Consider the following 13,872-nt stretch of genomic DNA (forward strand, 5'->3'; position numbering starts at 1 on the left):
AGGGAACTAAAGAAACTGCTCACAGAGGAACCAGTTCTGAGGCTTTATGGCCCAGTGAAACCCATCAAAATATCATCAGACATATCACATATTGGGCTCGGTGCAGTTCTGCAAAAATATGATGACTGGCAACCCATTCCGTATGCATTATGCTCAATGACAGACGCGGAGATGCAATACGCTCAAATTGAAAAGGAGCTGCTCAGTATCACATACGCCTGTGAAAGATATAATCATTTAGTGTAGGACAAACAATCAGTGAAAAGAATGACCCTTGATTGAATTGTTCCAAAAGCTATACACTGAATGTAGCGTACACTTGGGTAAGCTAATGTAGACAGCAGACACGTTGTCTAGAACTGTTGACTCGAGAGAGTCCGCAAGCACAAAAATGGATGAAGACGTGAACGCCTTTGTGGACTTGATCACAAGTGCACAGCCCTTATCAGATGCAAAAATCGAGCTCATAAAGTTTGAGACAAACAAAAGTTGAAACCCTGAGATAACTGAGAAAAAAACATCTTGGATGGATGGCCCAACATGAAGCAGGACTGCTCACCTGACGTTGCAGAGTACTGAAACTGCAGGGCGGAACTATCAGAGGTTGAAGACATAATCTACAAAGGAAGTAAAATCCTTATACCAAAGAGTTTGAGAAAAGAGTTGCTAAAAAGGATCCATGGAGGACATCTTGGAATCGAAAAGTATAAGGTGATGTACTGGCCAAGAATCCCACAATGATATAACAAATGAAGTGTCCAATATGCTGGAACTATCAAGCAAGCAATCCTGCAGAACCACTAAAGCCACACCCTGCACCATTCAGACCTTACCAGAAGGTAGGCACTGACCTATTCGAATGTCAAGGGAAGGACTATGTTGTAGTCACAGACTATTACTCCCTGTATCCAGAGGTGTGTAGAGTGAACACCACCATGGCAGATGTTGTAATAACAGGTATGAAAGCCATATTCTCCAGATATGGCATGGCAAGCAAGGTCTTCACAGACAATGGACCCTAGTTTTGCAATTTAAAGTTACGACAGTTTGCCAAAGAGTGGGACTTTGTACACACCACGTCAAGTCCACATTTTCCACAGTCCAATTGTCTCATGGAAAAATCAGTACAGACAGCGAAAAGACTGATGAACAAGGCAAAAGACAGTGGAACAGACTTCTACCAGAGCATGCTAGTAGACTGCACAATGCCACTCGAGTGTGGTATGTCACCAGCACAACCCCTTATGGGACGTAGGCTAAGATCAAACCTACCCATTCAGGAGAACCTCCTAAAATCAAAAGAGGGGGAGAAAGTGAGGAAATTCAAAGAACAACAGAAAGAAAAGCAAAAGTATTACTTTGACAGATGAATAAAAAACCTACCGGAACTCTACACTGGTGACCAAGTAAGGTTAAAAGACAAAACAAACTTATGGACTCAGAAGGGAACAGTCCCTAGTGAAGTCCAACCAAGACCATACACCATTCAGACAGGTGAAGGTGCTATTTTGCGAAGAAATCATTGAGATCTTCAAATGGGACCAGCCTCAGTAGATGGAAAGACAGATACTGAATACACAGCTGAGAAGACATCATCTGAGACAACAACTCAGATTCAAGGACAATCAATCAGGAGATTGTCAAGACACGTGAATCCTCCTAAGAGACTCATTGAGCAAATTTAAAGCCTCCTGTTCTAGAATGAAGTAATACTATCTTATTGCTCTTCAGGTTTTAGTGTATGTAAATGTGAATACACAAAACAAATTTTAAAAATGTTAACAATGTTGATAATAATGAAAATGTAAGTTCTTGGTGTTAAAGTTAAAATTGTAGAGTTATACAAAGAAAACATGTTAGTTAAAAGTAAGCTACTTTTGTTTTAAGAAAGGGAGATGTAATGATAGTGATCATGGTTGCATTGCCACTAGCAAGGTCTTAAGGATATAGTTCCTGTTTGATTAGACTTGGTTGCCAGCAGGGGGCTCAAACAGATGGCGAGATTGCTGTATGAGATATCTGTAATGGAGGCTTGCACCTCATGATGGAAGCTTACAACAACTTTAAAGAACCTTTTCCTTCATACAAGATGAAATACGGTGCACAGGTTTTGTCACCTTTTCTACAGGAAAGATTTACATGAATGTTGCTGGAACTTGAGGAACTGAGTTACAGGGAAAGGTTAAGTAGGTTAGGACTTTATTCCAGAGAGCATTAGAGAATGAAGGGAGATTTAATAGAGGTATACTAAATTATGAGGGATGTAGGATACAGAAGATGGTGTAAAGATGGCGAAATGTTTCGCGTAGCAGTTAGCACAACACTGCTACAGTGCCAGCAGTCAGGTTCAAATTCGGTGTTGTCTGTAAGGTGTTTGAATATTCTCCCCATATATACATGGGTTCCGTCCGGCCACTCCAGTTTCCTCCCACCTTTCAAAATGTACTGGGGGGGAGGGGTTGGGAAATTGGGGACACGGGCTCGTGGGCCAAAAGGAACTGTTACCATTGTGTATGTCTATTTCTAAAAATTTTTAAATAGATAAGGTATATGCAAGCAGGTCTTTTCCACTGAGGATAGGTGAGACAAGAACTGAAGGACATGGGTTAAGGGTGAAAAGTGCAATGATTAAGGGGAACATTAGAAGCATCTTCTTCGTTCAGAGAGTGGTGAGAGTTGCCATCTGAAGTGGTAAATGTAGGCCCAATTTGACAGTTAAGAAACATTTGGATTGCTATATGAATGGGAGGAGAATGGAGGGCTGTGATCTGGGTAAAGGTCAATGGGATTGGGCAGAATAATAGTTTGAGACAGACTAGATGGGCTGAAGGGCATGTTTCTGTGTTGTCATGTTCTAGGGTTTTATCATTCTGTGTTGAAGGGATATCTAATTGCTTGGTATAAAAATAGATCTGAGGTAAAAGAAGTGATGGATAGATTAGTGAATCCAGTGTGTATGGTCTTTAATTGCTAATGGTATAGTTATTGGTGGTGGAGCAACTTCTTGGATGGAGATCATAAGTGGTTTCTTATGAGAGGAAGGATCACAAATTGCTTGAAAGATTGTAGGACAGATCCAGGTTAGAGGGAGACAGCTTTGACCTTGAAGATGAGAATGTACTAATCAAGGTAGAGATGGACCAGGATTCATCAAAGGTTAGAGAACATGGAATACTGGTGAAGTAGAAACTGCAAGTTTGGAAACAGGCGGTAGAGATTTCCCTGAGCAGAGTTTGGGAGCAGGGTTTGGTGCAAGAGAGAAGTAGGAACTATGAATAGAACTCAAACTCGCATGAGGTTTCTGACAGTAAAAATATTGTAGAAGGTAGGCCGTATTCTTGGCTTGGCTTCGTGAATGAAGATTTAGGAAGATTGTAGATGTGGGCATGTCCTTTGAGCCTGCACAATGGATTTTTCAGGGAGAGTGCAGTGTATGCAATACTGGCCCCACCCTTTATACCCCGGGTTTATCTGCCATGGCCGAGCAAGCTTGGACAGTGACAGCCAGGTCGTAGGTGTTTTGACAGAGTGTCCTTCTCCTAGATGAATGGCCTGATGAGGTTAACAAGCCCCTTCTGCCCAGGTTTGAAGTCAGAGATGTCCTTCTTTTAGGCTGGGTGCCAACCAAGGCTAACGAGCCCAGCCTACCCCTTCAGTTATACCGCCAAACACTCAGTTGGGCCATGACGTAGCAAACTCAGTGAAAACAGTGGGCACCGACGAGAAGGTGTTGCTATGGATGCAGTGATGGAGGAGAGGCCATTTGCAGTGATCTCCTGCCTGGCAAGCCAGACAGTGGACTCACTGTCACCGAGAAAGGAGAGGCGATGTATTACGTGTGCACTTTCCCTGGATGGGCGGGACACCAAGCCTAGACCTCACTTGCCATAATGATATATGAGCAAGACAGCATGTAAACAGAGGCTTCACTTGAGCCTGGCCAATCTAGGTTTATCTGCACATATAACATGATGAGGTTGATGATGGATAGTTAAAAATGTGTTGTAGGGCATTGATTCTTACTCTTAACCCACTTTATATTACCCATTTGAAGTGACACATGGCTGGGTTTACCATTTGATAAGTAGATGCATTATCAGGACGGAAACACATTCCTGCCTGGAACAAGTGACAATGCAGTTATTATCTGTGACAAACTGATGCCACAACCAGCAGCTTTTCCAGCTAAATATTAATGAGTGCATTACCTAATAAGAGGTGTTATTGTGACATCTCCTCTGGGACTAAGCCAATCCTCGTCTCAATCCCGGTATTAATATTCCGCATCGTTAATGGAATTCAAACTTCTGAAAAATTAGACAGAGGTGACATTAACTGTTGTAAGATTTTATTGTTCAAACACATCCAGCCTCAACCTGGCTGCTAAGTACTGCTCCCTTGAATATATCAGTATCTTGGTGGTAATTTTAAGTGCATCAGGAAAAATATGAAAATGTTGTGGAAAAATCATTCTTATTTAAATTTACAACTCCTGGCAGGTAACTTTTCAATATAGTCGAGTACCGCATAATCTCTATTCGGTCAATGTCCGACCGCATGTACGTCCGTGGTCCCATAAGGTTATAATAGAAATCTCCATCGGAGAAAGGACATAGCAGCTTCCTGCATGCAGCATGTGTATCTCATGTCTCTTGTATACAAAGTAATTCCACTGCCAGGCGTATAGATAACCTCTAATACACATGGCTTGATGGTCATAATAAAAGCCTGAGTTACTATAATATGGTTTTCATACAATGTCCAAAAGTATAATGTCTTATTTTACATATTGTATGGTGGACATTAAGCATATATGAATGAACTCTTCAGTGATCCTCACTGACTTTCCTGATTATCTCTTTTTGTTTATTCCCCCTCTTAAATGTGCTTTTCTTTACTAAAAGCTTACTGAGTGATTGCAGCTGATTGCATTATTACTAAAAATTCTTGAATTCAGTATTTAGTCCGGGAGGCTGCAATGGAAGATGGAAGATGAGGTGCTAAACTTGTATTAGGTATTGTTAGAACAGAGTAGGAGATTAAGCAAAACAGTCCCCAATTGGCATCTGATTTCTCCAGTGTTGAAGAGAGGCATTCATTCTTCTGAGCTTAGACTTTTGTGTTTCATCTCCCCCTCCTTTCAGCCTTCCTTGCTGACTGATGATTGATAGAGCATGGTTGGTGTAGTGGTTAGTGCAACGCCTTTATAGTGCTAGTGACCGGGACAGGGTTTGAATCTCAAGCCGTCTGTAAGGAGTTAGTACGTTCTCCCCGTGTCTGCGTGGATTTTCCCTGAGGGCTCCGGTTTCCTCCCACCACTCGAAATGTACTGGGGGTGTAGGTTAATTGGGTATAGATTGAGCAGCATGGACTCATGGGTTGAAATGGCCTGTTACCATGCTGTATGTCTACATTTTTGTAAAATCAATCCAGCCCTATGATTTTCTAAATCTTTCTCTGCTAAAATCCCAATTAAAATCTATTTCCTCTGCCAAACTTTTTGACCATTTCTCTAAAATGTAAAAAGCCAGAATACAAAGACCAAATGCTGGAAACCTAAAATAAAAATAGAAAGTACTAGAAACACTCAGCTTTATCTTCAGAGAGGGGAAAAAAATAAATCAGTTCATATTTTAAGTTGACAACCTTTCATCCTGTTATTTATGTGGCCGGGCCAGTTTTTAAAAAATGTGCCTCTGTGAATGCTTGTGCTGAGGTTATGGTGTCTCTAAGGCAGTGGTTTTCAAACTTCTCTAAACTCACATTCCACTGTAAGTAATCCTCATGACATCGGTGCTCTGTGATTAGTAAGGGATTACTTAAGGTGGGATGTGAGCAGAAACAAAAATGGTTTGGAAACCAATGTTTTAATTGTACCTAATTGATTCATTATATGGACAGTTTCTTAACTCCAAAGGAAATGGGCCAATGACCATTTTTCTCAAGCAAAATATTTCAGTATCAATTGGGTCTGGAGCAATGATTCTCAACCTTCTCTTCCCACTCACATCCCACTTTAACCAATCCCTTACTAATCACAGAACACTTATGTCAGAGGGATTCCTGAAGGTGGAATGTGAGTTTAGGGGGGAAGTTTGAAAACCATTGCTCTAAGGGGAAGGTGCACATCAAAAGAGAAGTAGGGAGAATTCTGCATCCAAAATGTCAGGAGGTGTGAGAACGCCCTCAACTCACCCAGGGGGGAGATGCTGCTTGGTCACAAATGAAATGGAGGCAAGTTCATGCCAATGCAAGCATTGCAAAACTCAAAGCTGGGATCTGTTTAACAGTCTTGCAAATGTAAGTGAAGCCAGTCACGCCCACAAAGAATGAACAGTCCTGCCACTAAAAATGATTTTTACTCTATTAGCAGCTGTCGATTGGCCTGATGTTAACAGCGTGGAGTAGTATCATTCCCCTGCACTGTTCGATTGGCCTGATGTTAATAGCGTGGAGCAGTATCATTCCTCTGCACTGTTCGATTGGCCTGATGTTAACAGCATGGAGCAGTATCATTCCCCTGCACTGTTCGATTGGCCTGATGTTAACAGCGTGGTGCAGTATCATTCCCTTGCACTGTTCGATTGGCCTGATGTTAATAGCGTGGAGCAGTATCATTCCTCTGCACTGTTCGATTGGCCTGATGTTAACAGCATGGAGCAGTATCATTCCCCTGCACTGTTCGATTGGCCTGATGTTAACAGCGTGGTGCAGTATCATTCCCTTGCACTGTTCGATTGGCCTGATGTTAACAGCGTGGAGCAGTATCATTCCCCTGCACTGTTCGATTGGCCTGATGTTAACAGCGTGGAGCAGTATCATTCCCTTGCACTGTTCGATTGGCCTGATGTTAACAGCATGGAGCAGTATCATTCCCCTGCACTGTTCGATTGGCCTGATGTTAACAGCGTGGAGCAATATCATTCCCCTGCACTGCTGCCCATCAACTAGAAATGATTCTTCACTTGCAGACTCGTATGCAACATTCTATTCAAAGCCTCACATAAAAGTTAATTGTCTGGCACATGTGTCATCAGTTATGAGTTTGCAATATTTTCATCTCAGAGTGAAATGTCCTTCAGTATACAAAAGATCTTGTCACTCCTCTGAACTTTATTCTCAGGGAACTATGGCCAAGTTTAAAATTTTACATCAATGTACCAAGAACAAACGGAAGGAGAGAGGCCACGAGTCCCAGGTAAACCATCATCACCCCACTAAATTCTTGCGGATAGGTTGGGTTGAGTTTTACCAAGTGCATGAATTATGCTAGGAGGTTTGATTGACAGACTGGGTGGCATGTTTGTCGGGGTAAAGTGGAAACAGAAGACTTTTGCGGCCAGTGGTCTAGATGAGTCTTCTTGCAAGTTTTCTTGTGTTTCCTTTAGTCTCCTGCTGTTCACACCTTCACATTGTAATGTCAATTTGCAAGGAGAAATTATGCCACAAATTATGCAATCTTTGTTAGATTACAATGGAGATCCGTTTAGCTTCATCCAAGCAGCCTGCGAGATTGTTTTGCTCTGCCCGCTGCAGCAGCAAAGACCTCCTAGTGTCTGACCACTTAATTTCCATACCTCATTGTCACACTGACATGTCTGTCCAAGGCCTCATGTGCAGAGGCCATTTGTAAATTGGAGGAACAGCGCATTATTTTCCATCTTGGCAGTCTCCAACCAGACAGCATCAATATCAACCTCCATATTCCAGTAACCCCCCTCTATCCCGTTCTCTCACTTTCCCTCATCCCTCTGTAGTTTCCCAGCCCCTTCCCTTCAGAGTGTTCTTTCTCTAACTTCTGTTTTCCCCCCCCCCATCACATCTCTTCTTCTCCCTCCCACATACATTGCCTCTCCTTCCCTGTGCTCCTCCCATTACACTTAACAACCCATCTTTTTATTTGGGGGTCTGTCTGATTTTTGGCACCCCTAAAGAAAGGCTCAGGCGAGAAACATCAACAGCGTTTTATTTTCCACGGATGCCATGTGACCTGCTGATCTTCACCAACACTCTTGTGTTCTGGTTATTCTTGATATACTTCCAAATCATGTTCAGTAATCACATGTTCTTTTTAAGCAATGGAAAATCACAAACGTAAAGTGGAAAAGGACAAAGCTGTTCTTTTTTTTAAAAAAGCTATGAAATATTGCCATTATTACAAATTTGATGATGATTTCCCATCCAATGAAACTATTGTCCCTCGTGCATCCTTGAGATCTTATATAATACAGTAACATTTAACAGTCAAGCCACACACAAGAAAAATAGAACTGTCATAACTGCAGTGGAAGTCCATGACAGGAATGAATGGTCATCATGAAACTCGGCCATCCTTCCATGGAAGAATGGGAGAGCCAGTGTTATATAGAACAGCTAGAGGGTCAGCTCTTCTTGAGTTGACTCTGATGGGCCCACTTTAGACATCTTGCAAGGGGAACAGGGACCACTAGCGTGATTCTGTGCTGGCGGTTGAGAATGAGCTGATCCCTGGAAAGATCAGTTTCCTGTGGTTGTCCATGTGGGGAATCAACAACTGAGGACTCCACAGTGTGACTGCTTCTTTGGGCATAGATTACATAATGAAAATATCAGCGAACCATTGGTTTTAGAAAGCTGATGCAATTTATCTCTCCTGAGGATGAGCAGCCATGATAGGTTCAAAATATTGGTGTATTTCTGAATATAGAACCCTACTACACAGTTCAGGCCCTTGATGTTGTGCTAACCTATATATTCCTTAATAAAAGTACTAAACCCTCCTTACTACCCCTGATGTCTCCCCTAGACTTCCCTCCATTTTAATTATGTACATATGTCCTCTGGTGTTTGCTATGTCCACCCTGGGAAACAGGTGATGGCTGTCCATCCTATCTATGCCTCTCATAATCTTGTAGACCTCTATCAAGTCTCCTCTCTTCCTTCCACACTCCAAAGAGAAAAGTCCCAGTTCTGCTAACCTTACCTCATAAAACTTATTTTCCAATCCAGGTAGCATCCTGGGAAATATCCTCTGTACCCTATCCATAGCTTCCACATCTTTCCTATAATTAGGTGACCAGAACTGAACACAATACTCTGCGTAGCCTTATCAGAGATTTGTAGAGTTGCAATATGTCCTCTCTACTCTAGAACTGTTAATGAAGCCCAGCATTCCATATAGGCTTTCTTAACCATCCTATCAGCATTTGCGGCAACCTTGAGGGATGCATGGATTTGGTCCCTAAGGTCCCTCTGTTCCTCTTCGCTCTTAAGTAACTGACCATTAACCCTGTCTTTACCCTTCTGGTTTGTCCTTCCAAAATACATCACCTCACACTTATCTGGATTGAACACCATCTGGCACTTCTCCACCCAACTCTGCATCCTGTCTAAATCCTCTTGTAACCTTCAAAAACCTTCAGTTACATCCACAATTCCTCCAACCTTCATATCATCTGCAAACTTCTGCCTCTTCATCCAGGTCATTTATAAAAATCACAAAGAGTGGGGGGTCTCAGAACTGAATCTTGCAATACTCCAGGTGGAATGCTTTCCTTCCACGACTACTCTCTGCTTTCTATCTTTTATATCCACACTGCCAAGATTCCATGGATTTCACACCTCATGAGTCTCATGGGGGACCTTGTCAAATGCCTTGCTAGAATCCATATAGACTACATCTACTGCCCTACCCTCATCAATTTCTTTTGTTACCTCCTCATAAAAACTCAATTAGACTTGTGAGGCAAGACCTTCCCATCACAAAGCCATGCTGACTATCCTTGAGTAGACCGTACTTCTACAAATGCCATAGACCCTCTCCTTAAGAATCCTCTTCACTAGTTTGTACCCCACTAACATAAGACTCACTGGTCTATAATTCCCATGGTTCTCCCTATTACCTTGTTCAAGGGGACTACATTTGCCATTCTCCAATCCTCCAGCACCTTCCCTGTGGCCAAAAAGGATTCAAAGATCATAGCGACTGCCCCAGTTACGTCTTCCCTCACTTCCCTCAGCAACCTGGGATATGTCGCATCTGGACCTAGGGACTTATCAGTCATGATGTTTTTCATCTCTACATCGTCCAGCACACATCTGTGCTGTCCTCACCCTCTGGTCGCCTTCTTTCTCGGTATCACTTGAGGTTTCATTTTGCTATTTGCCTGAAGAGCGCTTCAGAATACAGTAACATTGAAGTGTGTGCATTTACTTAATATTTAAAAATTGAGATGGAAAACTGCAGACTACAGCTTATGGAATCAGTGCACTCTAGAAGTCTCCTTGATAACAGAAAACTTGAACCAATATGTCAGCTGGTAGCATGTATTCAGAGCTGTTCAAACCAGGACAATCCTGGTCACATGAGCATGTCATGAAGTGTCATTGATGGGAATTTGACAGGAAATTATGTATGCGTCCTTGACTTTCTAAAACTGCCTTGATTAATTGGGACGAGCACAGAATCTTGTGTAAACGATACATTGCTGAAGAAACTCAGCAGGTCAGAGAGCATCCATGGGTAGGACTGGTCAGTCAACCTTTCGGGTCAGGACCTTTTATCACGATTGAAAAAGACCTGATGAGCTTCTGCAGCAATTCTTTGTTTGCCTTTAATTCACTGTCCTGTTCGAAGAATGTGGAGAAAGATAAACTTCCATATCTGTCTGAAGCAGATAAGTCTACCATCCATAATCAGGCACAATAAGAGCCTACGTTTTATGGCAACATTAATACAGACCAAAATATTTTGATGTTAGAAAGAGTACTGGGTGGAATATAAAGGATGTGTGTAGTACAAACCAGAAAACTATCTGCATTTCCAAGTGATGAGTGAGATGCCCAAGTCACCTGTTGTTCTCTGGAACACATGCCTGGACTTGACATTAACCAGTTCCCAAGTGTAGAAACCCTACCCACTCATAAACAACGAGTTCCACCCACCATATGTTTCCTTGACATTAGTTAAACTGTTAAAACTGAACATTTGATAATTATTTAAAAGCTATGAAACATTTAAATACGTACTACCAAAATATCTAATTTTGTTATCAATTGCACTTTATACACAAGGTAGTACGTATTTAAATGTTTCATAGCTTTTGAATGATTATCGGTAGAAGAACATTCAAGGTTGGTTTAATGTAAAGATAGAGACACAGCATGGTTACAGGCCCTTCCAGCCCACAGGCTTGCACCGACCAATTATGCACGTGACTGATTAACCTACAACCTGTACATCTTCGGAATGTGGGAGGAAATCCATGAAAACTCCTTACAGGCACCGACTGGGTTGCTGGAATAGCATCACGCCCAAATGGCATTAATGACCAGATTATATTTTCTTGAAGTACTGTACTTTATGGAATGTGACTCCTAAGCTGTATTTCAAGATAAACACCTCTGAGTCTTTTGCACCTGCCAGAAGAGAAAGGCGGGGCTCTTTTCTTAGCATCCCAGCCAAAAGACAGGGTGGCAATCCTCAATATTCACTGGAATAGGAGACGTAATTTTTTAATTCAAGACGAGAACGAGCAACCTTCTCTACTGAGGCCTGTTTTAGTGACAGGCCTACAGCTGATAATCTCCTTGTATGGCTATACAGGACAAGCTATGTCTGGCTTTTATGTGAATATTTCCTCAAAAACTCTCACCATTCTGTTTATATTCTAGTTTGAAGCAACTTTTTAAAATTGTATTTATAAATTGAGGATCTGTCCTCTTTCATATAAAATTGGAAGAACACCTAATTTTCTCTTCTACCCTCTTACCTACGTATATCCACCATACCCATACTTTTAACCTCTGCCCCTTCCTTTCTGCCCTCAGATGCTTTTTGCTCATACCTTGACAAAGGGTTCAAGCCCAAGACATGGGTTACTATTTACTTCCCATAGATGCTGCGTGACCTGCTGGGTTTATCCAGCACTTTAGTCTATTGCACTGAAGAATTTCCTGTTTGGCTCTATAAGCATATTGTGAGTTTGTTTTGTCAAGTATGGTAACAGATTGGAAAATGATTATTTAACGACCCACCTTTTCCCATCATCGCCTCCTCAGACATATCTTGAAATTTCCCAGAGTGCCTCTTTGTTAAGACCATCTGCTAGAAGCACAATTTCTCGCATATTCCTTAAGCTGGCAATACTACTATGCGGTACCTTGCTGTGTTTCCTTGGCAACGGCCATAGCAACACACAGCCAGAAGAAAACCGTAGGTGAAGATGCTAAAAGTAATGGAACCAGCAAGTGTCATTCAAAAGGAACACACAGTTGATTTCAGCCACATCAAATATTACAAAAAGGTTTAAAAGTTCACTGGAGTGACCACCATTGAATAAATGTGAAATGCACTAGCAGCTCTCATTTTAAATACTTTAGTATTTTGTGTATTGTCAGCAGCGACCAAGCGAGATCACTTCAGAAGGCACCATCCATTATTAAAGTTAGGTTTCAGGTGCAGCAGGTTATTAAGAAGGCAAATGGAATGTTGGCTTTCATCGCTAGAGGATTTGAATTCAGGTGTAGGGAGGTAATGTTGCAACTGTATAAGGTACTGGTGAGACCGCACCTGGAGTACTGAGTCCAGTTCTGGTCTCCATATTTGAGGAAAGATGTACTGGCTTTGGAGACAATCCAGAGGAGGTTTACTAGGTTGATCCCTGGGATGAAGGAGTTGACTTATGATGAAAGATTAAATCGTCTGGGATTGTATTCGCTCGATTTCAGAAGAATGAGAGGAGATCTTATAGAAACATATAGGATTATGAAGGGTATGGATAGGATAGATGTAGGAAGGTTTTTTGAGCTGTCCGGGGAAACTAAAACGAGAGGGCACTGTCTCAAGATTTGGGGGAGTAGATTTAGGACAGAGATGAGGAAAAATAGTTTTTCCCCAGAGAGTAGTGAATGTTTGGAATTCTCTAACCAGGGAAGTGGTTGACGCTGCTTCATTAAACATATTTAAAATTTGGTTCAATAAATTTTTACATGATAGAGGAATTAGGGGATATGGGGAGAAGGCAGGTAGGTGGAGTTAGGTCCTAAATTAGATCAGCCATGATCGTATTGAATGGCGGAGCAGGCTCGATGGGCCATTTTTGGCCTACTCCTGTTCTTATGTGTATGAAATTCTAGTTTTAACATTGCTTCTAAAAACTAGTGGTCAAATATTTCTTTAGATTCCTTCAGCAGCAATGAACACCCCACATACTGAGAATTACCTGTAATGTTTGTCTTGTTTGTAAAATATATATTTTATTAGGAATCTCTCATTGTTACCAGCCTGCGGCACTGCACAGTCTTGGATTAATGTGGAGAAGCACAGGAGCCAATTATTACACAGCAATGTCTCAATTACTTTAGTGAGAACATTGATAAGGTAGAAACACACAAAGTGCTCGAGGAACTCAGCCATTCGGACAACATCCATGGAAGACAATAGACCAGTGGTTCTCAACCTTTTTCTTCCCACTCGCATGCCACTTTAAGTACTCCCCATGCCACTGGTGCTCTGTGATTGTTAAGGGATTGCATAAGGTGGTATGTGGGTGGAAAGAAAAAGTTTGAAAACTCTAATTGACTTGTTATGTGCACGGTTTCATAGCTCCAAAGGAAAAGGGCCAATGACAATTTTTTTTTTTAAATTTTTTATTTTTCACACCATAAATCACATTAGCCATGATATACACTTTTTCTTTTTCACACATATACAGTGACTTTTTCTCCCCCCCCCTCCCTCCTCCCAAGCCACCCCCCCACCCCCCCCCCTCATCCATTTTAGGTATACAATCTAGGTTGCATTAAACCAGTCAGACAATGTTGTCATTCAACAAAAATACACCAGAAATTCTACTGAGTCCATTCTTTTCTTTCCTTCTCCTTCCATCAACT

General features: G+C 41.7%; 1 protein-coding gene across 8 annotated transcripts in view; it reads left to right on the top strand.

Moving 5' to 3' along the window:
* Positions 1-13,872, top strand: part of rab15 (RAB15, member RAS oncogene family) — a 224,357-nt gene that overhangs the window by 124,621 nt on the left and 85,864 nt on the right. The window contains exons 1-2 of one of the 8 annotated variants that reach the window (XM_069917396.1): positions 4,305-4,499; positions 6,371-7,198. The exons of 5 other annotated variants lie outside the window; for them this stretch is intronic. In XM_069917396.1, the coding sequence (XP_069773497.1) occupies positions 7,156-7,198 (43 nt within the window). In that variant the 5' untranslated portion in view covers positions 4,305-4,499; positions 6,371-7,155. Of the gene's footprint in view, positions 1-4,304; positions 4,500-6,370; positions 7,199-13,872 lie in introns of those variants that run through there. 2 more of the 8 variants (XM_069917401.1, XM_069917400.1) reach the window with 2 other exon arrangements.

This window comes from Narcine bancroftii, chromosome 2 (genome assembly GCF_036971445.1).
Source record: "Narcine bancroftii isolate sNarBan1 chromosome 2, sNarBan1.hap1, whole genome shotgun sequence".
Classification (NCBI taxonomy): Eukaryota; Metazoa; Chordata; class Chondrichthyes; order Torpediniformes; family Narcinidae; genus Narcine; species Narcine bancroftii.